The sequence below is a fragment of the Typha latifolia genome, chromosome 1 (genome assembly GCF_019914945.1).
Source record: "Typha latifolia isolate L0001 chromosome 1, TyphaL0001v2, whole genome shotgun sequence".
Lineage (NCBI taxonomy): Eukaryota > Viridiplantae > Streptophyta > Magnoliopsida > Poales > Typhaceae > Typha > Typha latifolia.
In genome coordinates this window covers 15,814,297-15,842,254 of record NC_133086.1, presented here as the reverse complement: position 1 = coordinate 15,842,254, position 27,958 = coordinate 15,814,297, and the positions used below count along the sequence as shown (strand labels likewise).

Below are 27,958 nucleotides of genomic sequence, written 5' to 3'. Positions count from 1 at the left end.
ACTCAATCAACGAGTTACACAATTTTTGGCAATTGTTAAGTTGATTAATGTGATATAATATACAGGACAAGATATGGCTAAACAATCTATTAGGGTATCTAGATATTTTGAGACAGGGATTTGGTGCATGTTAAAGACAATCATATGTGCATAACCAAAGTATTGACATATATCTAACGACACATTCAGATGGAATCCGGTCATGTTAATGTACATAACACCAATTAGTTGTGGTCGGCCACCCAAGCATATGCACAATGTATATGCGCTATTTTTCCCCCTTCCCTCTCTCGTAATGGTTACAAGAGAGAGAGAGAGAGAGAGCTCCAACTTCACCAGGTATGTCGAGCAGGAGTCGGGACTTGTTCAACTTTACTCTTCCCCACGTCTCCCTTAAAAGCCCTACGTCTCCTTCCCTCGTCAGCCATTCTCCTCTCCTCTTTTTCTGTCCAATCTCTATCTGTTTCTTCCTTGGCCATTGATATGCTGGATAAAGTCTATGGATTATCGGAGCACTATCCGAGCAAGGCAACTGTGCTATTCAAATTGCAAACTAGTCTCCTCTCCCTCCTTACAGGTAATTTGTTTTCATCAAGCAAATTATAGTTTAATTATAATTTTAGCTGTTCAAACCACAAACTAGTCTCCTCTCACTCATTACAAGTAACTTGTTTCCATCAAGCACATTGTAGTTTAATTATAATTTCATTATTCCAGCTTCATCGGAGAAATTCATCGGCTGATCTCATGTTGACCTAACACTAGTTCAAGAAACTCCGCCTTATCACCCTCTTCCCGTCGGTACCATGTATGGGTACACATGGTGTGTGTGGGTAGCTGCACTATATCACCTCCCACTTTCGGTTCCCTAGAATGAATTCGACCATTATAGATAATCTTGGTCAAGTTTCTCTAGTCGGTTTGGTTTTCCTCCACCAAAGAAAACTATCGATGCCTTTAGCTAGTGCTCTCGTAGCCTAGATGTGATATAATATATAGGACTAGGTATGCTAAACTAGCTAGGATATCTAGACATTTCGAGGTTGGGATTCAGTGCATGCATGATAGGACAATCAAATGTGTGTAATCGAAGTATTGGTGTACATCAAACGATATATCTAGTTAGAATTTGCTCGTGCTGACTTCTAATCCAACAATTATCGACATTCTATCCAAGTTATTAATCACTAGTTGGGCCTTTCATGTAACCTTGTCCTTATAGTTGGATCCTTACTCCATTAATTAGCTATTACTGAGTTTGTATTCCATTCGCCTGTGTACATCTAATGTACACACAGGAAGGAAAGGAAATGTGCGATGGGCATCGGAGCAACGCTACGTGATTTGCTCCATACTTTCTTGTGAACGTCGTAGAATGCATGTGATTTGAGGGCCAAAAGCAAGTTGTACATCCGAAGCTAGCAATTAAGCTCCATCCTTCACATGGCCATTCCTTGGCTCGAGAGGATTTTCTACAGCTCTAGCTGCAGGAATTAATTTAACGCCTCTATATTTTAGCACAATTTTAACTTACACTATCTCTTCTGTGGTTCAAACCAAATTACGAAGTGCCATTGAATTTTCTATCCAAACTAATAGTATAAATGGTTAAACTACTCCTACGACTATCTCTATCATCTTCAAATCAAACTATAATTCTGTAGAAGTAATTTAGTCTTTTCATATTTTTGTTAACTTTTGATTAATGATTGTAACTTAGGACTAGATGAGGGTTAAATGTTTAGTTCAAAATACACAGAGAATAAGTTGAAATCGATTGGCCAGACCACAAGAGGGTTAAGTTAACTGTAATTAATCCAATATAATTTTAGAACTTGAAAAAGGTTATCATGGGCTGCCAATTACTCTATTGCAGGAAAATTGTAGAACTTTCCTATATACAATTATAAAGGACGTTCCATTACTTAAGGAAGATCCAAAGATACTTCTTCAATTAATTATGTCAAGAAACGTATAATAAAATAAACTGAATTGAAGTCAACTAGGTGATTCGAGTTTCTCTTAATTAAATTAACCAGATGGATGGAACTTTTATTCCTCATGAAGATTTCCCATTCCCAACAAACGTAGAAATGGGCATGGTCCATGAAAAAGAACGACCATCCTTGATTTTAAAATAATTCTTCAATTTTGTCCTAGATATACTCCTATTTGAACTCAACATCTTATGCAAGATACTTTTATACACCGGGTAGTTTGTAGGATATTATCATATCATCATCATATATTCGTTTCTGAGAAATTATTATCATCATCATATATAAATTGAGTTTTGCTGATGCTACATTGATAGTAGCTGTGGAAAATAAAAACAGATTAGGCTCGGATCATATAATGATCAATGTGTCAAAAGGTCAACGAGCTGATTCAAAGTTCAGATTGCAAGACCTATATCCCCTAATGTACTCCAGATGGGAAAAACATAATGGGGTTTACTAATTGATTAGTATATGTATTAAGCCATTCAGGTGGCTTGCCACAAAATAATTTGTACATATCTACAAAGCTTATTATCCTATATAGTGCACATAAAAGTTTCAGTGCCATGATACGCAGAAAGAGATATTACTAATGACTTGATAATATTACAGTAGGTACATTAGTATAGTACTCAACAACCCATGATAACAATTTAACAACACATATAAGTAATGCAATACAAGTGTGTATATATAGATATAATAACCTTATCTTCTGAATATGGAGATGAACAAAGAAACAATAATATGAAGCCTTTATTTCCATGCTCTATAGCATGTCTTCATGCCGAGATGCATAATTATTCTAAGCGTAGTTACACAGCCCATAGAAGCATCGCTTGGTGCACTTGTTGAAGCATTGCCCACAGTGCCTCTTGTCATAAGCTAAGTCGACGCACTTACCGCCGCAGCACGACTCCGTAAACTTGCAGACTTTGCCACATTTCCCGCAGTTGAAGACGTCGCTCAGGGCGTCGACGCATTGTCCCCCGCAGCAGTCTGGACCGGGACTTCCCGCCGCCAGACATAGCGAAGGGTCGATGCCGCACTTCTTGGCGTTGGCCTTCAAGGAGGCCAGGAAGCGGCTTCTCCTAGGAGGAGAGCCCAAATGGTTGCTTGACATGAATGCAAATCCTTGAGTATCTCCCATGGCATCAAGAGTAGTGGCGAAAGCTAAGGCCATTATTGCCATGAGGAAGATGGTTACTTCCCTCATGGTGATAGGAGGATGGTGGGGATTGTAGTATGTGGGGTTAGAAGTGGAGGGCTAGCCAGTTTACATATATTGAAGGGGAGGAGGAGTGGGAGTAATTAAGCCCAAGGTTGAGTTCAAATAGTGAAAGCCTTAAGTAAAGGGAGGGAGTGTAGCTTCTAAGTATTTGGGAATGCAAGGTCTAGGAGGTTTTAATAAGAAAGTTCTCAAGGCAACTCACAAGTATCTCCGCCACCTTGCATGAAATGGAAGCAAGTGCCACCCTTGCATTAGAATTTGAATTCAAAATTATTGGCTTTCAATTCATCTACTTGTTTGGATGGCCAATTTTGAACGTAACAGGGAATATATGCATGCAAGCTTAGATGAATGACTTCAACAGTAGTCATACATCTCCTCTAGTTAGAAAGGGTAGAAGAAGTTAAATCACTCGGGGTGATTTCAAGCCTTTTAAAATTGGTCCCTCTGACTTTAATTTTATAAAAGGGATCCTTGTGGTTTGCATCTTTACGCCCAACCAGGTATGAACCAACCAACGCCAGTAGATATCCTTCTTTTATTTACTTTTATCACTGTTTAACTTCTCCCTGCAGAGGATTAACACTCGAAGTGGAAACCCTCATCCCAGGAGGGCATAATAACAGAGCAACAACTTTACTGGACTCAGCAAGCATGTAGAAGATAAGAACTCTAGGAAATTCACTGGGAATACTTGTTTAACTAAGAAGGCTAATATACAAGCCCTATATGTCAAATATCAACAAGGACCGAAGGTAAAGTGCTATACATTTCCGATACTAGCTGACATCAAGATAGCTAGAACTAGGATTTTACAATGTCCTTTGCGTAACTGGATTACCATTTTGTTGGCAAGGAGGAAAACAACTGGGTTTCCATGAAGTAATAGCATCTAGTAGCGCTATTCAGGTGATATAGTTTACCATCTTCTTCCTGCTGCATTCTGGATCTCATATCTTGATTAGCAGGCAAGGGGCAAAATTGAAGAGTAAAGTACCACCACATTATTGAGAAAAGGACTTCAAAAATTCAAACCCAGTCAATGAAAAATCTCATCTTCTAACATGCTGTTGAGGAAACAGGGTTGTTAAAGAGATAAATCATCACCAACCAAGACTTGGGTTAGCATCTTGGCTGCTGCTGCGTTTTCTGCCTCTTTTAATCTTGACTTTAGTTCACCCAATGTTATAAAAGTATTACCTGAAGTTTCGACTTGTACTGAACACATGAATTTTTTCCCATGAGCAGGCCCCTGTTCTTTCTCCACCCTGTAGATTCAAAAAGTATGAAAACATGAGATCCTACAGACATGAGGAAGGATGTAATTATGATAAATAATTCCTTACGCCTTCTTTTCTGTGGCATCTCAAATTTTAATGACAAGAATACTTTATCATCAATATTCAGGGAAAACCATCCAAAGATGATAAGAAATCCATTGCAGCATCCAAAGTAAATATTGTAGCATCACAACAATGTTCCTCTCAAGTGATGGAGAACAAAATTCATGGACGATGAATAGGATGAAACCTGCATGGAAATTAGAAGTCCAATTTTATTTGTTCTGAAATTTGTTTATTTAGATTATAGTTATTTCAATGTACACTGATTCTTTTAATGTTAATTTGTTTATTTTGTTCAGTTTGTATCCTCAATTTCCATTTAAGTTAGATTTGTGCCTGATATCAATCCAATTTGGAACACTATTATAGGTCGAGGACATGGTCAACAGGCCCCATTACGGATAATAAATGAAATGGCTTCCCTGGGGGAGCTCCTATTCCCAGTTGAACTGAAAAAAAAAAATCTCATTGATGCTGGCTACAAACTTTGTTGTATGTGAGGCCTTCCAGAGTGAATCTGTTATCCTATTTCATTCTTATTCTTCTCTTTTGATTCTTCTTCCTTTTTCCATTTTGTTCTCTTTTTTTGTTACTTACTGTACAAAGCCCCAGGGCAAATCAGGTATTTGCCTATATACAGATCCGACAGCCCAAGGTGCTCATTGAAGATCTCCAATGGCTTCTTTTACAAAAAATGAAAGTCTATGTGCCTGTGTTATTTACAAGACCTAGAGCATGTATGCACCCACACTAATAACCGCATCAAGACAACCAAAAAGACAAAATAGAATCACAAAATAGAAGAGCACAAAGAGGATATTGGTTATTTTATATAAGTAAAATAATTGGCAAAATAAAAGTACATCGTTTTAGTAGTTTAACAAAGCTCATACCCATGGGTAGAGCTTGATTCAGTCTGATTCTCTTTATGCCTGACTAAAACAAAGGTGTCAATGGGGCCATTTGTGTAGCAACCTATCCAATAGGGATGACAATTTTTGACTTGACTCTGTAACCCTACACAGATCTGGAGGCTTTAGACGGGTTTGGGTTATAAACAGGTTGATCTTACTAACTCGATTACTACCTCAACTTATGATCCGATATGCCAACATGTTTATGACATGATAACCAGAATTATGACCTGAATAATCTGTTTATCACCCGAATAACCCGTTTATAACACACAAAACAATTATAATATAAATAAACTCGTTTACAACCTGAATAACTTATATAAATTCAAATAATTTATCACCTGACAAGCCATTTATGACCCATGTAACTCGATTAATAAAAGGATCGCATTCATATTTAGAAATTTTGACCTATTTAATAAACGAGTTGTGTTCATATTTGCTTTACTTTAACTTGATGCAAACCCGATTGCCACCCCTACTACCTAATCCTCACAAGTCCACATGGCCACAAGAGCCGGTTAAGCTCATCATGATGCAATTCCTTCATATAGCTTGTAGAGCCCAAGCTGTGGCAGATCAGGTTTTCGATATGGATAACCTAACAAACCACTCTTCTAGACCTAGATGACTGATCCAACTCAACCAGTAAGCTACATCATAAGCCAAAGTAACTAAAAACAACATAATCAAGTTTATCTAGAGGTAATATTAGAGGGTCTCCATACATTGTCAAACACTCTAACCACAAACTAAATCCATTGAAGGACAGCAAACTCCCATGTCAATTGGCATGACCTAGTTTACTCAGTAAAAGATGAACAATGTTAAGACGGCTATCACTATCATTGTCTTGCTCGCATTGATGGAAAAGGCACAACGAGGTCTCACACAGGCTAACCAAGCCAACAAAGCATGAACTTGCTCAATCAAGTTCTATTGCTCACAAGTCAACAACTAGGTCTTTTCCTCTTGTTTTGTTCCTGCCACGAAATAACACACTGAAGAGCAATGGTATAGCCAATATGTGGAGGATCCCTTGAGAGTGTTCATTGTCCCAGTAGGGAATAGTATCTATTGTACTGGAAAAGAAAGGTCAGCGCTAAGGTTCCCTATTGTTTGATCCAATATTGATTGGGGATGAGCCTCGACATCCATAGGTCCTTGGTTAGACCTCCCACGGCAGTCCTTTCTTTTATTTAAGAAAGCTCCGTGGGGCCAATATTTTATATTTGCTCAGTGTGCCTTTAAGTGTAAATACTTTAAAGTGCCCAATGTGTCCACAATCCCAAGTGATTTTAATTTTCAGCCAAAATGGATTAGTTTCAGCTGAGGTCCAAAATCAAGACCAAAATCTCACTATACAAGGACAAAAACAGAAAATTGTTGGTTTAGACTTTCATTTCGAGCTGATCCCAGTGGAAATTGATCTATTTTGCCGAAACACCTCATTTTCTTCAAGGGCCAAAACCGAAAAGTAAAAGAGAAAGACTTCAAAAAGTTCACTTATGGATGACCTTAAGCATTTTTGGTTACTAGATGGTAAGATTCTCCATATGTTTAATTGAAGTGACAATCACCCCCACAACTATATTTCAACCTAACATGTGTATACAAGACAATCTGATGTTGGGAACATCCCTCTATAAAATCTAAAAGCTTCACCAAAACTAACTAACACCCAGATAACTCAATATGAAGGTTTGAAAGAATTTGATTTTCGACACATGAGATTCTCATGACATGGAATAATTTTAGTTTATTGCAACTATTTAGTTGTTAATTGTAAATTGTTAACTTGCTTCTTCCCTTGGTTTATTATTCATTATGAAGCGACAAACAGGTATTCTCTTGGTTACTATGATGTCTTTAGAGAACATCTACAATAGAAAAAGAAAAGGTAATTTCTTCATGCTCATGGGTGAAGCTATAGGCCTCATGCCTCAATGTTGTCAGCCCACATAGTATGTAGTTATCTACTTGTATAAGCTACCATATTTCCGACCTTAAAGACAGATATAAGCAGATTAAATATGAAATGTAGATGGCTAGCCAATAAACAAATGAACATCAATTTCCAAATGTAGATACTTGTTATCTTTATAGTAATTCATCATCTCAAAATAAAAACTGCTTTCTTGCATAAGCTTACTTGAAAGTTGAAACTTTACTATAATCTTAATATGCTACAAAATCCTAAAATAATTGTCTCCATTCAGTGTTCACCATACAGTTTCAGATAATTAAAGTGTCCTAACTACATTAACAATAAACAATATATCTGCTTGCACAGCTATCATATAAGTTATATGTGGTACCTACTTTGCTTGCATATCATGGCCACCTTTTAAAACATCGATTTGTAACATGCTAATGATAGAAGCAAGATCTAACTTTCATTATTAGATTGCATAAATGTAAGGTTATATAATCTTAGAAGGTTATACTATTACTAAATAATAGTAAAACGTACTATTAGAGTTCTACAGCAAAATAAAATAGAGCCTACGAGCCACATTATATGATATGCACATCTGAGGTGAGATGTGAGTCAGATAGAAAATATGCATAATAATTTCAAAGGAAGACTTTAACACTCATTCATTGGTTGCAAGCAATTCCAAAGAACAGTCAAAGATTGCATTAGATTCACACTAAGATGAAACACCATCTAAACACACAACCAGAACATATAGTACTCAGACAATTTATACTTTATATGTAAATAGAAGGAAGTAAAAGCTTACTTGTAAATCGGCTTCGGCCAATTCTTCTTGCTGCACAACTCATTTAGCTTCTGCTTATATTCCTTCTGTTCCCCAGTTTCACCATCCCCGGACAATAACTCTGTAGTCATTAAGAAATCAAATTTAGAGCTTGCTAGCTTCTCTAGTGCATCCCTCGCTGCATTGAGCTTTGCGATCATCTTATGCTCTGAGGATCCCATTCCAACAAGCTGCCCATCCACAAATACATTAAAGACATTCACATTATTCTTTTGCCAGTTCTTGAACATGAAGTTTTTCCCTTGCTTCTGGCAAAGCTCATGAAGCATCGTCACCGGCTGCTCGTTCAGCGTCTCTGGCGTAATAATCGGCTCCAAGATTCCTCTAAAAACCTGTTCATATTCCCCCCATCTTTAAATCAAAATGCAAGGCGTACTACTAGGAGATCAGGAGAAGAGACAACAGAACAAGTTGCCAAACCATCCAGAGAATCTCGAGGTTGAAATTGCAATCAACATAAACAGCCGCTGCGATCGCCTCGACGACATCGGCTAACACCTTGGGGGCCTTCATTGTGCTACCTCCGTATATCAGCCCTCCGAATTCCTCCTCCGATTCCTGCATTACCAACTCTGTGAACTGATTCACCTGATAGGAGAAGAGAAAGATACAATAATGCGATTAACTAAGAACGATCTGCATATAATTATTTCAAGAAGAAGAATTTGGGGGGTGAAGTAGTGAGTACAAGATTGTCGAGGCTGGGGGAGTTGCGGCGGAGGAGGGGGTATAGGCGATGGCGTACAGCGACGCGGGCAAGCTTCTCGGTGGAGATGTTGGCGGCGCGGAGGTCGGAGAGCGGGCCGGGGCCGAGGTCGGGGTTCGCAAGGTATAGGTAGTTAGATAAGGCGAGGCCGAGGGCGGCGTCGCCTAGGAACTCGAGGCGTTGGTACGAGAGTTGAGAGTCGGAGAAGGAGGAGTGGGTGAGGGCTTCATTGAGGAGGGAAGGGTCGGAGAAAGAGTAGTCGAGGAGTTGCTCCACCTCCGCCACGGCGGCAAGCATGGAGGAAGCGGAGGAGGAGGAGGAGGAGGAGGAGGAGGAGGAGTGGATGGAGTCGGCGGCGAGTCTAGGGTGGCCATGGAGGGTTCTGGGGTGGAGATGGCGGGGCTTCGCCGGCTCGTCGGCTGGCTTCGTCATGGTAGACGGACAATAGTGCGGCGTCGGATGTAGACCAACCGAACGAGGATGCGTAGTTTTAGCTTTATGGAGTAGGGTGGCAGTCGGGTCGGGTTTCCGGTCACAAGTCAGATAACAGGTATACTATCCGACTATCCGTATAATAAACGGGTTAGAATATCAATGAGAAAGATAACCACTAACCCGTTTTCAGTGGGTTGGAATATTTATTATTAAATAAGAACATAGTTGAACCTGTAACCGATTTAAGAAATAAGTATACACCAAAAGATTGGAGATGTCAGCTAGACTATATTTAGCCGTTCACTTTAGGAATAACAAAAGTCTTTATTCCAGAATACAATCCCTTATTCCAGAATAACAGCTAAATATCATAATAGACATATTCCAGAATATAAACACTTTATTAAAATTATATTTTATATCGCATACTAACCCAATTACTAATTTACTCTTGATTTGACTACAACATCTCTTAAATATATTATTATAATTTATCATCCATATCTTATCTCTTTCAAACATCTTATCATAATTCATTACTCATCTCTTATCCCCCTCAAACATCTTATCAACATTTTATCATAATTTACACTCCTCTCTACTCTCTCTCTATCACTTATCACATATCTATTAGGAGTCGCAAAATTTGACCCGACCCGATAACCCGATACGATAACTGGCTCTTAATCGGGTTTCGGTTTAGTATAATCGGGTTCGAGTCGTAAACGGGTCAACCCGCCTAATCCGTTTAATAATCGGGTCATGTTCGGGTTTATACTACTGACACGTTTGACCCGTTTAAGTATACGGGTCAGATCGGATCAGGTCGGGTCAACCCGCTAACCCGTTTAATATATATATATATATATAAACTAAAACCCTAGATCTAATTATCTAATTACATCTACCCTAACACCACCTCTCCACTCCAGCCGCCTCAACGAAAAAGGGGGAGGGGGGGCAGAATTCTCCTGCCTCCACCTTAGCCTCCGTCTGCCACCTCCGCTTTCACTCGCATCTCTACCGCCTCCACCTTTGCCCCTGTCTCTACCGCCTCCGCCTTTGCCCTCGTCTCTACCGCCTCCGCATTCGCCTCCGTCTGCTGTCTTTGCCTTCGCCTCCATCTGCCGCCTTCGCCTTCGTCTACCACCTCGGCCTTAGCCTCCATCTGCCGCCTCTGCCTTCGCCCCCATCTCTATCGCCTCCGTCTGCTGCCTCTGCCTTCGCCTCCACCTCCGTCTACCGCCTCTGCCTTTGTCTGTCGACTCTGCTTCGGTTTGCCGCCTTCGCCTTGTTATAGAAGTCGCCACCAACAACTTCTCGATAGACAACAAGCTTGGAAAGGGTGGATTTGGCCCAGTTTAGAAGGTCATTAATTCCTTTATTTAGCATCATAAAGATTCAAATATGAATAAGTAAGACAAATTGTAAATAGTTTACAAGGTCATTAATTCCTTTGATTACAGGGTCAACTAAGGGAGGGAGAATACATAGCTGTGACAAGACTCTAAACTTCAGCTCAAGGCAGCGATGAGTTCAAGAATGAGGTCGTGTTAATCCCATAGCTGGGAGCTTTGTTCCGTTCTCCCCGTCGACTTCAAATCTAGTAACTCCTCTTAGTGGCTATCGTCGATGCTCCTCCCGAAGCGGCGGCTGCTCTTCTTTGTGCTCGGGATCTAGCTAAAATTAATAGAACTATAATCTTTATGTTTGAATGAGTTTGATGATGAAAGTAGGTTAATTTGTTTGTTAAACGCATTACTTTTATAGAATAAAATTTAAATTTTATATAGGGTAATCGGGTTAGACGGGTCGTGTTATTGTGTTGTGTTAACACGACTCGTTTATTAAACGGGTTAGACGGGTCGTGTCGTGTTACCCGTTTAATAATCGGGTCGTGTTCATGTCTAATAAATGTAACTCGTTTATTAATTGGGTCGTATTTGTGTTAGGATAAAGTTGACCCGACTTGAATTTGACCCGACCCGAACCTGCTTAACCCGACCCGATTGCCACCCATAATATTTATCTCTCTAGCATTGCATTGCATATTTATCTCTCCAGCATTACCTTTAAGCATTACATATTTATTTTTATAGCATAGCATTGCATTACATATCTATCTCCCTAATATTGTATTGCATTACATATCTATTAGCATTGTATCGCATATTTATTTCTCTAGTATTGTATTGCATATTAATATTATTATTAAATATTATTTTAATTTTATATACATAAATATAAATATAAATATTATAGAATTATTTAATATAGTATTTAATTGATATAATAAATTTTTTCTAAATTATATTATTGATAAAATAATTTTTATATGTACTAATAACATCAAAATTATAATATTAATAAACTAATATTTTATCAAATTAAATATTAACTCATAGATAAAATAATATATTTATTATTTAAAGTATGTATTAACATAATTAAATATTTCTTTCTTAAAATGATAACATAAGAAATTTTGGAAAAAAATAATATAATATTATTAGTAATATCATGTTTTAAGCTAAAATAAAATATATGAAAGTGTAAATATTTTAATATTATTAACAATTTTGGAAAGATTATTAAAAATATATATTCCATCTAAAATAGAATTTTATTATTTTTTACTACAAAATATAATAATATTTAAAATATTATATATAATAATATTTAAAATATTATTTTTGACCATAAAATATGTAGGATTAAATGTAAAAAAAGATAAATATTAATAAACTATTATTTTATAAAATTAAAATATATTTAGATTACATTGCATTGCATATTTATCTTTATAAAATTGCATTGCATATCTATCTCTCTAACATTGTATTGCATTGTATATCTATCTCTCTAGATTACATATATAATGACTTAGCCTAGCATTATATATGTAACGTAGCATTGCATAGGTAACTTAAAGCATTATATACGTAAATCTAAGTATTACATACATAAAATATATTAATTTATTTACCATCTATTCTATCAATCTACTTTAAATTAAATCGAAGGGTATTTTAGTAATTTTTTTCTTTACCTTCACTTTATATCACATCAAATATAATCATTACACTCTTATTCCAGAATAAATATAGGTTTATGTATTTCTAAAATAAAATCATCATTTTAGGAATAATAAATTAGGTTTTGCTATTACTATTCCTCTCTATTCTAGATGTGAACAAGGCCTTAAGATTACATTATCCCAAGTATTTTTTATTTATTTATTTATTTTAGTCTAAGCTAGATGTCCACATATATATGAGCTGAATTATTTTTTTTTATATGTCTCTTCACAAAAATATTTAACTTGATCATTGATCATATATATATATATATATATATATAGAGAGAGAGAGAGAGAGAAGAGCTTCATCTTGTTTGGCTGTTTCATTCCTCAGCCTTAGTTTCTTTAGTAAGGATTTTGGACCCAAGGTTTTGCGTGCTAATCTAGATTAGCTACTAATCGTTACCATAAAACTTTTAATTAAACTAGGATTAACTGATAAGTGCCTGTTATCCGCATTATAACTGCAATTTTAAGGTGCTCAAATTTATACTCTCAAAACTATATGCTTGTGGAGTTATGGGCAAGCACTACTTTGGATGCAAGTGTATGACAAATAAAAGTCAAGGCTATCAAGTTTCATTTTGCTCTTCTGATAAGTCTAGCTCTATACTGTAATGAGATGTTCATTCCAAAAGACGGGGGGTTTCAGAGACACTTTCTTCCTCCCATTATTTAACACTAATATCATTTGCTTAAGATGAAATAGAAATTAATTAGTCAGTAAGCACTTCTACTTAACACTGCTCTGTTCTAGAGGTGAGAGAAACTTAACTTGATTTATTATGGTGTAAAATTCAAGATTTACTTTTAATGTTCTTTCTTCAGAATAATAACACTTGGAAAAATAAACAAGTTAAGACAAGTAGGCAATGAAGATGGTTGCAATGGGAAATATAGAGTACTTTTAAAACTAACAAACAATATAGAGTACTTTGGGGTGACAAGAATATATGCACCTCATTATTAATCCTTCTTCTATACCTCAGTATATTTCATGAACTATTAATCCTTACAATTTGAAAACGAAAAATAGATTACCACAAAATTGTGAAAAATTATGAGCAAGTCGCTGACCTTTTGAGTTTGAAAACGCGGCAATGACCAAACTGTAGACCTATTTATAGATTTATCCACGTCTTTGGATAATTTATCATATCCATTAAATAGTCGATCTATTTGAGCTTAGACTAATCGACGGTGTTGAAGCGTATGAGGAAATTTGGAGATAGAGACCTATATTTAAGAGAATTATTCACTATCTGAAAATTATACCACGTCTTTCCATAAAATTTTCAATACAACTTAACCATTGTTTCTAGCATCTTATTAATAAAACAACGTTATAGAAGCCGTAAACAAACGAAATATCTACTTGTTTATGCCACATGCATATGCTCGAAGTTTTTTTCTTATATATTTATTTTATGGAAAATAACAGATTTGTAAATAATAGGAATACAGGGTCTGAAATGTAAACATCCTTACATAGGGTGTAACATGCAATTATCCCCTGGAAAATGGAATATAAGTTGCAGAGCACTCACATTACAAAAGACTCGACTGTGAGAATTGTGGTAAGATAGTTTTCGCGCTTCCAATCCCGCAATGGTGTTGAAGGAGGAGAAGGAAGAGGAGAAGAAGGTGTACGTCGCTGTGGGGAAGGATGTGAAGGAATGGAAGGCAAATGTCCTCTGGGTGTTGCAAAACATTCCACGGCACAAGAAAATAGTAATCCTTCACATCCATCGCCCATCCAAAACTATTCCTCTTAGTATGTCTTCTTCCTTTGCCCCTACCTTCGAAAACCCAATTTAGAATCGTAGAAACAGTCAACGATTTGGAATAAAAATCACATTTTCCGTTCGTTTTCTGATATTTCTGATCGGTCTGGAGCGTACCCATGTTTCCGTTTTGCGAGTTGACGCCACGTCTCCATGGAAAGGAGAGTTCCCTTTGTTGGGTTTCAGTTCTTTATCTTTTCTATTTCTTTTTTGATATGGAGAACAGGTTAATGAGATTAGGAGCCTTGATTAGTAATATTGCAAGCAAGGTTTTCTCCAGCGGTTTACGGGGAAGATAGATAAGGGAAAATAACAATTCTTGTATTGTTTTTTCAAATTCTAAGTAATTCAATTATGCTCCCTTTTTTCTCTCGTGATTTTACACTGAGAACAAATTCGATTTTTGCTTCTCTATTCCTTGGCTGTGTTGCAACGGGGAGAACTTTTAGTCGATTTGTTCTACCTCTATTACCTTAGAATATGTTTATTGTACATTATCTGTTAAAAGTTGTTTGAGTAAATCATTGTGGAGTTCTAATCACAGTGGGAGGTTGGTGTCCTGCGGACCAAGTAAACGAGCGAGAAATTGCAGCATTCAGAATGATTGAGACCCAGAAGATGAATCAAATCATTTCACACTACCTAATGTTATGCACGCTTTCAAAGGTCCATTTGCTCTTCCATATTGTTCACAATTTTCCCTTTCATTATCTCATATGACCGTCAATGAGTTTGGTCTTGATTAACTATGAATGACTATGGTACCCATCTCTTTAAATATGAATTTTAAAGTAAAGATGAATCGTTCCTAAAACAAGATGCATCCACTTGTAGAAACTAGAAATAATCTCCTAATAACCTTTTGATGTCCCAGGTGCGAGCTGAGAAACTAGTTATCGAGATGGATGATGTTGATAAAGGGATAGTTATGTTGGTTGCGCAACATGGGATCACTGAGCTTGTTATGGGAGCAGCAGGAGACAAACATTGTACAAAGTATGCATAGTAAATAGCCTTTCTAAATCATTTCATTCCAAAGAGCTATCAGATGATTCAGACATTTCCAGTGTTAAAAACTGAATTATTTCGTAGAAGAGTGCTATCGGAATTTAAGAGGGGTTTGTGTGAATTGATGGTTTTGCTTATTTTAATAATAAAATGCAGACAATAATGTTAGCTCACTAATAAAATGTGGAATTTTGGTGCACAGTGAAATGAAGATTCCATTCTCTAAGACAGCATTCAGTGTGCAGCAGCAGGTAGATCCATCTTGCAAGATATGGTTTGTCTGCAAAGGAAATCTGATCTACATTAGGTATGCATGTAGTAGAATTACTAGAAACATATCTGGTTTGAGTTTTCCAATTTACTTTTGTCATTATGGCATTTGGCATTTCCAATATTGATAAAGAAAATTGTTCAACTTTGCTTCTAACTGTTGACTTTGAAGCAAAAGTTTCTCCACTAAAGTTACCAGTTACAAACTTTGATTCCTATGAACCATCCAAATTCATTCATGCTCCATTTTAAGCTTTATCATTCGTCTTGCTGAATACTGCATGTTATGGGGTTTTTGTCAACAGGGAAGCTTGTCCTAGTGGATCCAATACGGCAGAGTCACACGAAGCCAGACCAATTTCTGCAAACAGCCAATCTGGAAAATCAATTTCAAGATCCTTACCTCAAGGGCAGGTTAAATCAATTAATTTGATGTATGGCCCTACGCAAGAGGTTATAAAGCATATATCTGTCCAATATAATTCAAAAGGAGGGACAAATGGGGAAGCTTCTCCTCATGAGGTAGGCTAGAGAAAGTTAATGAGGAAACATCAGAAGCAGCTAGTAATCATAAGTTTTGAGATTTTAAAATACATTGACCAACAAACTGATAACAAGGGTATCCGCCAAGTTTTATATGAGTAAATTATGATTTTGCTTCTTGATAGTGCCTTAGTGAAATATGCCTAGAGTATCACAATGTAATCATTTCCAGTTGAATAGTTTTAGGGTATATTCTACTATATTGTTTCTGCAGAAGGATGTTGGAGCAGATAATGCGAGGCATAACAGTTCTCGACACATCCTTAAAGAGGTAGATAATGTAAAAGATGAAGCTCATCTGGAGTCTCAACGGCATCAAATAGTTGAAAGAGATGTTTATGAGACTTCCAGACACATGCGTACCGTCAATTTTCTCTGGTTTTTTTAGCTAATGTTAATTACAACTTCATCATTTTCCACAATGTACCAATCACAAATTCGAAGATAAATGTGAGGTTCCAAACACAATTGACTAGTGTGTGGTTATTGGTTAACTGGTCATAAACAGTATAAACTACCATAAGTCATTGCATGAGGAGAAAAGGATGGGACAGCATAAGGAGCATTGTTCTATAATCTCATACTTGCTGCTCATATTGCACAGGTAAAAGAAGCAGATACTCCATACACCAAAGAGATAATACAAAGGATAAAAACTGTGGAAAGGCATACAAGAGAGACAATGGAAATTGAACTTCTTATAAGACAGAGACATGAGATATTTGAAGAGCACCAAAAGGCCCGTGAGCAGAGGGCTGCTTTGGAATTTCAAGCCACCAAATCCACACACATTGTCAACGATCTCCAAGATAAGCTATCGATGGCCCATCGTCTCCTCCTTACACTCGAGCAGGAACAGGAGGATTTATGCCAGGAGCGAGACGATGCAGTAAAAGAAGCTGAACAGCTTCATCAAATGGTACAAGAGCTGGAAAGCATTGACCTTTTAACAGAAAGTTTCTCAGAGTTTTCCTATGCTGAGATAGAGGAAGCAACTAACAATTTCGATGAGTCACTGAAGATAGGAGAAGGTGGATATGGAAGTGTCTACAAGGGGTCCTTTCGCCACAGAGCAGTGGCTATAAAGATATTGAATCCGCAAGGCATGCAAGGAAAAGCAGAGTTCTACAAAGAGGTGAATAAAATAGTTCCAAAATTGAATCTTACAAGTAATTTACTTGTACACTTGCAGAAATGCTACTGACTATACCATTATATTGTACTATTGCCTTCATTCAAGAATGTGCTATGACACAGTTGAAATGTTCATGTTAGCAGATGGATGTTCTTAGTAGAGTAAGGCATCCAAATCTTGTCACTCTCATTGGAGCATGCTCAGAAGCCTGGGCTCTCGTCTATGAGTTTCTCCCCAATGGAAGCCTGGAAGACCGCCTCTGCTGCAAGGACGACACACCTCCTCTAACTTGGCAGGCACGCATGCGGATTGCTGCTGAAGTCTGCTCTTCACTGATCTTCCTGCACTCAAATAAACGTCTGACCTTGATACATGGAGATCTCAAGCCGACTAACATTCTCCTTGGCACAAACCTTGTAAGCAAGCTTGGTGACTTCGGTATCTGCCGTCTTCTAGAATCCAATGCTAACACAATCCTTTTCCGCTGCACAAATTCTATTGGCACATTTGTCTACATGGACCCTGAATTCCTTGCATCTGGAGAGCTTACTCCATCCTCTGATGTGTATTCCTTTGGTGTAATACTTTTACGCCTTCTGACCGGAAAACCTGCATTGGGGAACATCAAGAAAGTACATGACTCACTGGAAGCAGGACGTTTGAGTGAGATATTGGATTCATCTGCAGGTGAGTGGCCTTATGAGCAGGCCAAGCAGTTGGCGGAACTGGGTTTGAAATGTTGTGAGATCAAAAGAAAGAGCCGTCCAGTTCTTGCTGATGGAGCTCAGGAAGTCCTGGAGCTCATGATGAAGGTTGCGTAGTCCATTATTGCATGTTCCTGCTCTTCATTAAGGTCAGTTCCCGAGTACAAGAAACCTTGTATAATCCTACTTCTTCTGTCCATTAATTTAGTTTCGCCTAGACAAATTATTTGTAACGTAAACTTGCACGTATGCTGTATTTGTATCTTGACAGGATGAAAAATAAAGAAGCACTAATTGCATTGCCTAAATTATTACCATCTCGATCTCTGTTTGGTTACATGGGGATTAAAAGGATAGAGAAAAAAAGCCTCAACTAAGAAGGCTCGTCTCATGAATTGAAAGAAACATCATAAATTCATTGGTGAGGTTTTAAAATCCATAAGAAAAAGAATAAAATTTGAGTTCGTGGAGACGAACAAACACTAGAGAAAAAAAAAAGTGGTAATTTTCTTTTATCACCTGTGAATTAAAAGAATCACTTTTTAAGGAACAAATGAGGACATATCAATCATGCTAGTGGAAGAGAAGGTTAGAGTCGAAGTCGGCGTGGGATAACAGGTAGGCCTGTTTCCCCACCGGATTAGGGATCCAAAACCCATTAGCGAGGAAAAGCAAAAATAAATCGGAAGCCACTCTATTATCAGAGCCAGGTTTCGATCCTGGGACCTGTGGGTTATGGGCCCACCACGCTTCCGCTGCGCCACTCTGATTTGTTAATAAATAGAAGAAAAGAAACCATGAGAGATATGCTCGATTGAAGCATCCTTCTGATTTGAGTTGATTAACTAGAGGAGTTACCCACCATAAGTGAAGTCACTCATCTCCTCCATGCAAACTGTCCAATTTTATGGAATGCTGCATCCACGAGAGTGTAAAAATTAAATATATTTAGGTTCTCTTCTAGGGAAGAAAGTGGTCGGTAGGTTAGTTGTTGCTACTAGGTGTAATGAAACAAGGAAGGTGATCTAGAAGTTTGCTAAGAGGCAGACAGGGCAATTAACCAACTGTTGTTAAAGTTAGACCAAAGTTTTATATTCAATTTTAAAGGAAAGTTCATTTTTTATTTTGTAAAAAGCCCTTCAACAAATCCTATGAAGTTTGTAGTCATCTACAACACCATAAAGAAATATACAATCTTAAGCTCAGAGAGCATATAAAAATATTATAATATACACAAATCACACTATGTCGCAAACGTAACTTTTAGTGACTCCATCATGACCACTATACAATTCCATGGAAAACAAAGAAGAAGCTATAGTGGGACTATCAGCACGGATGCTAGATATCATTATTGACAATCCACCAGTAGAGAGAAAGTTAAACAAGGGAAAAGCGCAAAATTAAGCCAAAAAATGAAAGCTACAACAAGAGTGGCATAGAACGCTCAAAATAAAACAAAAAATAAAACCAAAAACAAGATTGGGCACGAAAAACCTCAACTTGCTAGATCTCGACAAGAATGCCTGCAAAAGCATCCCTATAAAGCTCTCAAAATTTTAAAATTGTATCCTCCCATAAAGGGAGAAGCAAATATAGTCTAACAAGGAAGAGAAGAAGAGTGATAGATGAGGAGGAGAACAAAACTAGATTAGGAGCAAAGCATCTCCCCTCCTAACTAACATGGCAAGGAGGAGAAGAAGGCTGGAAAGGAGTTCCCATGGTGCTCAAGAAATATGAGAGGACGAAGAGGTTGAGCAACTTGTGACGCTCAATCAAAATTTTGGTCGAAATCAAAACGTCAAGTGTCAAGGATGTCCAATAAATAGGCAAGACTAATACTTATTTGCTACTATATTATTAAACGGATGAGTCGTAGCCTCTTTTATTGGCTTTGAGAAACAAAAGCCTCACTTGTGATCTTATCTAGTTAGATGGGATATTTAAATGCCTTGGTCTTATCTTTAGCTATAACAACCCAACCTTTAAAAAAATATTTTTTTGCATGGCACGATGTGGCTGGCCATATTGTGGCCGGCCTCGTGCCATGCTGCTGGAGCGAGCTGGGGGTGCCACGCACTCCCAGCAGCGGCCAACCAGGCCGGGCAAGCTAGCTCCGGTGGGCTCACCGGCGCCGCAGCCGCAGCGCCGGCGTCCCCACCGCCTCTCTCTCCCCTTTATATTTCTCTCTCTCACTCTCTTCTATCTCTCTCAAACTCTCTTCCTCTCTCTCTCTCTCTAACTACTATCGCCGCCGCCTCGCCGGCCTACCGACCGGTGCTACCTCCCATGGAACTGCCGCCGCCACCGGTGAGGTTTCTTACTTCCCCTCTTTCCTTTTCTCTCCTCTCTATCTTTCTTGCTTTGGTCTCGAGCTCGTCGAAACCGAGCCATCGGCGAGAGGCCGACAGCTTGCTGGCCACTAACTACCGGTGCCCTCCTCGCTGGCCCGGGTCCGCACCTCCCTCCCCTCCTCTCTTCTTCTTCTCCTTCTTCTTCTTCTTCTTCTTCTCCTCCTCCTTCTTCTTTCTTTCTTTTTCTTCTTCTTCCTTGGCTTCTCCTCCTTTTCTACACAGTGTTGGGCTCGGCCCAGCCAAGCCCAGCACTGATAGTAGTGTTTTAATTAATTAATTAATTAATTAATTATTTATTTATTTATTTTATTGATGTTATTTATTTAGGTTTTTCCTTCTTAATTAATTTAAATAGATTATTTAGACATTAATTATTTTAATAATAATATATATTCTTCAATATGATTAGTATTAATTATAATTTGTATAATCAATAATTAATTAGGTATAAATATAGGTAATACTCATATTTATTTATTTATATCTCTATTAGATTAATATATAGATTTGTAAATTATAATTATCAAATTTATATACTAATATTTTTATGAGATACAATTTAAATAATTCTAATAAGTTATTATACATTATTATTTTGTAACAAATAAAATAATCAGCTTATGTATTTATTTATTATTTTATAAAGTAATGACTACATAGTCCCTAATTAATCAAGATATAATTTAATTATAATTAGGTTTTTATCTATATTTTTATTTTTATTTATAATTAAAAATTTAGCTAATAATAACGATAAGTAGAAATTCTAAAACCTAATAAATCATCATATATTACATGAACGGATTTTAATTAGATGAACGGCTAACTTCATGCTACTTAAATATTTTCAAACTCCGCATCTCCTTATTTGAGACCCTGTGGACCTTGCTAGCGATGAGTGTCACTCGGTTGATTGGCGGATATAAGGGATACGTGGTTTGCGTCTTCGATCCAGTGTGAGTAGTCTTATCCCCTAGATGCCTTTCTCAAATTAGGATATATTATATCTTATCTACATGCATGTTTTGACCTCCAACATTATTATATTACTTTATCTAGAGATAATTTCAGTCGAGCATATTTTATCATGCATTTAATTAAGTTAATTTGAGATATGAGTACATTGGTGATATATATAGATGATGAGAGATAATTATACTGTTATAATGTTATATCTAGTTGATCTATAGCATGAGTATGCATGTAATAGATTAGCATGAGTATGCATGTGTTGACTACATGGTTGGAGATTACATTGCATCATTTTTCTCTTGATTCCTATTTCATTTAAATTCCTATTATGCATTGACTTGTTATCGCACTGGATATATGCATATGATCTGTCATTTAGAAGGAAAGTATGAAATGTGATTAATAGGATAGTTGATAGAAAGCGTGAGGATATCCGAGTGGGCGCGAGGGTTAGGACGCGCTTGGTGGATGATTGATCGCTTGACATAGTCGCGATCATGTGGCCTTACGTCCGAGGTCGTTAGTCTGTGTGCGCAGTAGACATTCGAACACATGCTGTTCGCTAGGGCATATGTGGCGAGTTATCATCACGAGATTTTTATCATCTAGAAGGGTGCCCGGTATGGATGGATGTTGATACCCTTAGCGGATGGCAGATTATGGATTATATTTGAGATACTCCTTGTGGATGGCAGAGTATGCTCTGAGCCTTCGGGCATGATATTGAGATCGAGTACCGGGTGTTGACTGTGCATAGTTGTCTAGTATGATGATGACATATAGAGCTGACATTGATGTAGATGTTGAGAAATGCATATGATTTTATTATCATTTGATTACCTGATTATCGAGTGGTCAATATACATCATATATGGTTGTATTTGATATTATAGGATGGTCATTGTCGGCATGCAACATATATCATATTTGAGAGAGAGTTATAATGATAGTATGATATAGAGATTTGTTTACTCATTGTCGAGGATTATATACTTTTTATCAATTATGACATGTTATATACATTTCAATTATATATTATTGAGGTTACATTCAAACACTCAATCATGACAGGATGCTCTTTCTGATTCATATTATCGAGTACATGATTTACTCTTTGTTTGCCTTCACTAATTCGGGGTAAGGTCTATTCACTGAGCCCTTTTGCTCATGATTCTCTTTATTTCTTTTCTAACCCTTCAGATATGTGGTACGTGATAGCGACTTGAGATATCTTGAGAAGATATTTTAGAGCGATGATAAGGTGAGCTATAGATGCAATATAGTATAGATGATAGTTTATATAGCAATTGACTTATACCAGTATTTAATATTTGTACTCGTTTGTATTATATGATGACTTGTATAATACATGTCGAATCATAGTGTACTCTTATATTAGTTGTTTTAGTTATATCTTGATGGTTTGTTATAGCCTGTGTGGGTCTTGCCAGATTATATAATGGTCTAGTATATATTATTGTGGACTTGTATATTTATATGTTAATAGGTTTATTTGGTTAATAGTATGATTTATTTGGTGATGGATTATGTGATCAAGATAAGTTAGCAGGTTTTATTTGATGATGTCATGATTATATGTGCACAAGAGAGTATCTGTGCGTGACGGGCCCCGCACGACCTATCGTGTGCGCCACGCGTACCTTGTGGGCGCGTGAGCGTGCACGTGCCCGTGCCGGGCGGGGGGCATTACACTGGCCCTCTAAATATCTAAAGTAGATATTTAGGAGATTTAGTCTTATCTCTTAGCCTTTTAAATATCTTAGAAAAGATATTTATGAATCTTAGTAGCTAAGTTTCCTTTGGCTTATATAAATGCTTAAACATGTACTTGTAAAAGAGATCTAAAATAAGTGAATTAAAATAGAAGTGAGAACTTCACAAAAATTTGTATCTTCTCTAACTTATTAAAGTTTCTTTCCCTTTTCTTACTTCTACACTTTCTTTACTTTGAGGCTTACTTCATCTTGCAAAAAATATAGAGTATTGCATAGACTAACAACATCAAATTTGAAGAAAATATGTGAGCGGTAGAAGAATGCGTCTAAGCTGCGATGGATGCTTTCAAATCTCAATTTTGTGAGTTTAAATTGAACTTGATCGACAAAATAATGAGAAAGTTGTTGAGGCAACTACCTATTAAGAGCATCGATCCAAAGTCGACTAGGTCAATGGTCCCAAGTTGAGAGTAAGTCTTTTAGAGATGGTTGTCTCGCATGGAGGTGATGTTGCAAAGAGCACACCTATGCTGCATATCTTGGAGCTACGAGTGTTCAAAGACATAAGCAACACAAAGGAGGTTGAGAACATCCTTTGAGGCATAGCACAGATACCTTAAGGCATTACGACTTGAGAATAAAAGCAGGGAAGTCCAAACCATATTTATGTACTTCACTGACGATCTCATGCTGTGGTGGTGTTGACGCTCAACGGAGATTCAAAAGTGTCTTTGCTATATCAACTCTTGGGTGGACTTGAAGTGCAATCTAAAGGTGCAATTCTATCTCAAAAATATCAAATTCTTGGCTCGAAAGGACTTGCAAAGGTTGAAGCATAGCGGGACTCTTGCCGATTATGTCAAGGAGTTTACCTGTTTAAAGCTGTCCATCTCAAATATGTCAAAAAATGATCGCGCATTCTTCTTCCTTGATGGATTGCAACCATAGGTGTCAAAAGAGTTGGTGGCTAGAGGGGTTAATGACCCGAACGCTACCATCTTCATTGCTGAAAAATTGCCCAAGTACACGAGTAGAGAAATGACCACATTGCTAAGCTAAAACCATTGCTGTTAGGCGATGGCAATGGTAGACAAGAAGTTTGTGAGAAAGGTGCCAACGAGACCTTCGAAGAATGCAACCAAGGGTTGACGTCTCAGCTTCAAAATGCAAAAATTTCTTGCTATGATTGCAGGAAAAACTATTGGGCATGTGATTGCCAAATTGAAAAAAACTACATGTTGTCCAAGTCATGGTGAAAGAGGATAGCAGAGAAGAAATGGTGGTTGAAGCCATTCAATGCATCAATGCTATCCATGGATCGACTTTGGATGGCAAGCCCTTTGAGCGAAAGGGACTTATGTACATCGACATGATAGTAAACGGTGAAGCCACTCGAGCGTTGATCAATATCAGCGCAACCCACAACTTCATGCCACTTGTAGAGGTCAAACGACTTGGCCTCAAGCTAGAAAAGGAGGACAGCCACGTGAAGACGGTAAACTCTAGTGCTTGCTCAATCTTAGTCATTACTAAAGATGTTAAAATCAGACTTCATGCATATAGAGGACATATTAACATAACGGTGACAAACCTTGATGGCTTTCAACTTATCGTCGGTTTTGAGCTCCTTATTGATGCTAATGCCACATCTTAGAGGGGTGCGAATCTTGGATAAAGCAATGCAATATGTGATTTAGACCAACAAATGTTAAAAGAGGCAAGACATCAATGGCAAGAAGTGATGAGGGCATACCTGAAAAATTACGAATGCACAATAGAGAGATCACACATTAGATGTGAAAGAATAAGACGTCCTATCAAAATTTTGGTTGAAACTAAAGTGCCAAGGATATCCAAAGGTCGAAGTCAACGTCAAGCGAAGCTAGACACGAGGGACACTACAATAAATATGCAAGATTGATGCTTATTAGGGGTATAAATAAGCCGAGCCTAAGCGAGCCGGCTCTAGCTTAGGCTCGACTCAAAATTAATTTTGAGCCCTCTCAAATTGTTTAGGCTCGACTCAACTCAACTCTAGCCAAGCTTGAGCCAAGCCGACCCGAGCCCAAGCCGAGCCCGAGCTTGGTTAGAGAAGGAGGAGGAGACGGCAGTGCGGCGACTTGCCGAAGGAGGAGGAGGAGGCGATGGCTTGCCAAGGCCAAAGGAAGAGGATAAGGAGGCCAGATGACGAGGAGAGGGCCGATGGAGAGGAGAAGGTGGCGATGGCTTGTCGATGGAGGGCTATGAGACCAGATGATGAGATGAATGAGGAAGAGGAGGAGACGGCAGGGCACCAGCTTATCAACGGAGGACGAGGAGGTTAGATGAGGAGGTGAAGGAGGAGCACGACAAGGAGGCAGAGGAGGAAGATGAGGAGGCGACGCCGGGGCCGACGACGATAGAGGAGGCCGACGTCGTTATCGGGGCCAACGTCATTGTCGAGGCCAACGAAGATGGAGGAGGCCGAGGCTGAGCCGATGGAGGAGTAGGACCACGGATGAGCCGGTTGAAGAGAAAATGAGCAGGAAGAGTGTGGTTTGTTGGGAGTTTTTTTTTATTAGATTTAGGGTTAGTATTAGATAGGGATAGGATAATAATAGCCATTGGATCAAAGATCTAATGGTTATAAATATATTTATATATAATATATATTAATATATATAATATTAATAAATATTATTTTTAAATGAGCCAATCGAGCCAAGCTTGAGTGAGTCGACTCTAGCTCAGGCTCGACTCAGCTCAAACTAAATCGAGCCGAGCCCGAGCCAACTAGCAAACCGATTAAAATGATTAAGTTCGTAACATACTGCTTACTTTTATCCATAGGTTTCTTCCAACCAAATGCTAAAAAAATAATTTAATAAATTGCCTTGATAACATTAAAGGCCTACTAGGACTAATCAAAAGATAACAAAGAACATCTGTCCCGACTAGATCCAGATCTACGTCTGGTGCAATAATAATAGGTTATTCATCAATTGATGATTGGCATGATCAATTGTTCTAAACTTACAAGATTCACGAACATTGATCACCTAAATATTTCATTAATTGTAGGATAAGGTATTATGAATCTCAAGATGTATCAAGTGGCGACAAATTGTCCTTTCTCGGATATTTAATCAACATGATCTTTGTAATCTAGCTTATTTAATTAAAAAGATTATATCTTTTCAGAAGATTCAGCATTAACAGCTTTGACAGCCAGAGAAGAGTTCAAAAAGACCCATTAGTTCTTGCTGGGGTCGTTTGAAGAGAGCTCATGCAAAATATCTAACAATAATGGCTCCCAAGCCGCCCGAAGGACCTCCTACATACCCTAGCGCATCCGACCAACAAACCAGATCACCACCATCCATCGGGTTGGGCACGTAGTGTTAGCTACGTGTCTTCCACAGGGCTCACACGGTGATAAACACGTAGCCAATGAGCTTCCTAGATAGATTGTCCGGACAATCTCCCCGATTGGATCCTCCATTGATCTCGATGATACCACCAATCAATCGTAGCCAGCTCACGATTCATGAAGAGATGCTCAATGATTTCAACCTCACAGGAGGGAGGGTAGTCTTACAGTTCCAAAACCATTTACTAGAGGGAGAGGATGTTAAGTGCTAGAGGTGGAGAGCATCTCCAAGTCCGCTTGGAGATCGAGGAGCCAGGGATGAATGGGCTGATTTAGAAGAGAAAAAGTTGGGAGGATGCCAGCATCCAAACTATGTTAGATAAAACTAGAGATTGAATGAGGAAGACGTAAGAGACGGACAAAACGTAAATAATACAATTGTATGTCCCACATGATAAGGATTTTATTCGCATTGAATTGGCTTCACTTCCATACTCTATTAATTTGACATGTGAACTTGCAGAAGCAATGAGTGATGCACAACATGCCGTTTATCCACTCGGAATTGTACGAAAAACTCATGCTCTACAATTATTGACCATACTAGCTACTCCAAAGGGTTTGTTATGCTTCTACCAACGTATGTCTCTTTTTGTTGTTGTTGAAATTTGCACTTTATTATGGTTTCTCTTAATTTTACAAAATTTGTCGTATTTTTTTTAAATTTAAACACTTAATTATTCTTGTGATCTTAAATAAAGTGGAATTATTATCTTTATTATCATATTTAGCAAAACTACAGGTCGAATTTATAAATCCTTGCTAGACACAACATTGTAGAAGATTAAATAAGTTTTTCAATATATCTAAAATAAAAGTTAATTTCACTTAGACTCCTAAACTATTATCATTTTATATATATTTCTTAAACTTTTGTTTACCACATATATTCCCTAATTCAAAAAGTTTTTTAGTTTAGAGATCCGTATAATTTTTTATTTTTCTTAGTTTAAATAATAACTAAGATTTGAAGCTTATCATCTTAAATAGAAGAAGATAGATAATATTTAAAGTGTATATTAATTTAAAATTTGAATGATAAAATATAGTGAGTAAAAATATAATAGGAGTAAGATAATTATGATATTATCATATCTATTATGGTGAAAAAAAAATTCCCCTCCAATAGTTTTTTAAATTTTATTTGTAAATAAATAGATAAGTTAATAATTTTATATAGAAATAAAAATTGGTGGTATCTCATTTGAATTTAAAATTTAGTTCTCACTTATTTTTATCTTAACTTAAACAAAATTTATTTAAAATTTTTAAGGGTAGTAACGTTATTTTATATTTTTAGTTATCTTAATTCAAATCTATATAGTAATCTATAGTTAAGAAAATTACCAACAACTAACCAACTCTAGAGTTAGTCGGTATCTTTCTCATGACCAAGGAGGTCATGAGTTTAACTTCAACCCTAAATAATATTGTGAAAAAATTATTTAGTGATTTGATAATTTGGTAGGTTAACTCCACTCTATAATATAATAGAGTGTAAATAAGAGTAAAACCAAAACGTATCTAAAATATTAAATATCGAGAA

The 27,958-nt window shown here is 37.3% G+C and overlaps 2 protein-coding genes, 1 long non-coding RNA gene and 1 other non-coding gene across 5 annotated transcripts; 2 read left to right on the top strand and 2 right to left on the bottom strand.

The window, feature by feature from the left end:
• The first annotated feature begins 197 nt into the window (after positions 1–197).
• LOC140780455 (uncharacterized) lies at positions 198–4,897 on the top strand. Its single transcript, XR_012107513.1, has 2 exons — positions 198–577; positions 718–4,897. It is a non-coding gene; the product is annotated as an uncharacterized lncRNA (long non-coding RNA).
• Positions 3,903–9,455, bottom strand: LOC140780454 (ribonuclease 3-like protein 2). The gene is made up of 4 exons (XM_073126027.1): positions 8,966–9,455; positions 8,698–8,865; positions 8,239–8,609; positions 3,903–4,499 (listed from the first exon to the last, which is right to left on the bottom strand). The coding sequence occupies exons 1-4, from the start codon at positions 9,413–9,415 to the stop codon at positions 4,319–4,321; spliced, it is 1,170 nt and encodes a 389-aa protein (XP_072982128.1). The 5' UTR covers positions 9,416–9,455; the 3' UTR covers positions 3,903–4,318.
• A 4,598-nt stretch (positions 9,456–14,053) lies between these two features.
• On the top strand, positions 14,054–18,249 carry LOC140796637 (U-box domain-containing protein 33-like). 2 transcript variants are annotated; one of them, XM_073149718.1, is made up of 7 exons: positions 14,054–14,271; positions 14,826–14,947; positions 15,156–15,277; positions 15,492–15,596; positions 15,865–15,973; positions 16,707–17,237; positions 17,381–18,249. In XM_073149718.1, the coding sequence occupies exons 1-7, from the start codon at positions 14,106–14,108 to the stop codon at positions 18,056–18,058; spliced, it is 1,833 nt and encodes a 610-aa protein (XP_073005819.1). In that variant the 5' UTR covers positions 14,054–14,105; the 3' UTR covers positions 18,059–18,249. The 2 variants fall into 2 exon arrangements, with proteins under 2 accessions (XP_073005819.1, XP_073005812.1); XM_073149711.1 differs by having other exon boundaries at positions 15,865–16,081.
• Positions 18,250–18,639: 390 nt separating this feature from the next.
• Positions 18,640–18,711, bottom strand: TRNAM-CAU (transfer RNA methionine (anticodon CAU)). Its single transcript has one exon. It is a non-coding gene; the product is annotated as a tRNA-Met (tRNA).
• Between the last annotated feature and the right edge of the window lie 9,247 nt (positions 18,712–27,958).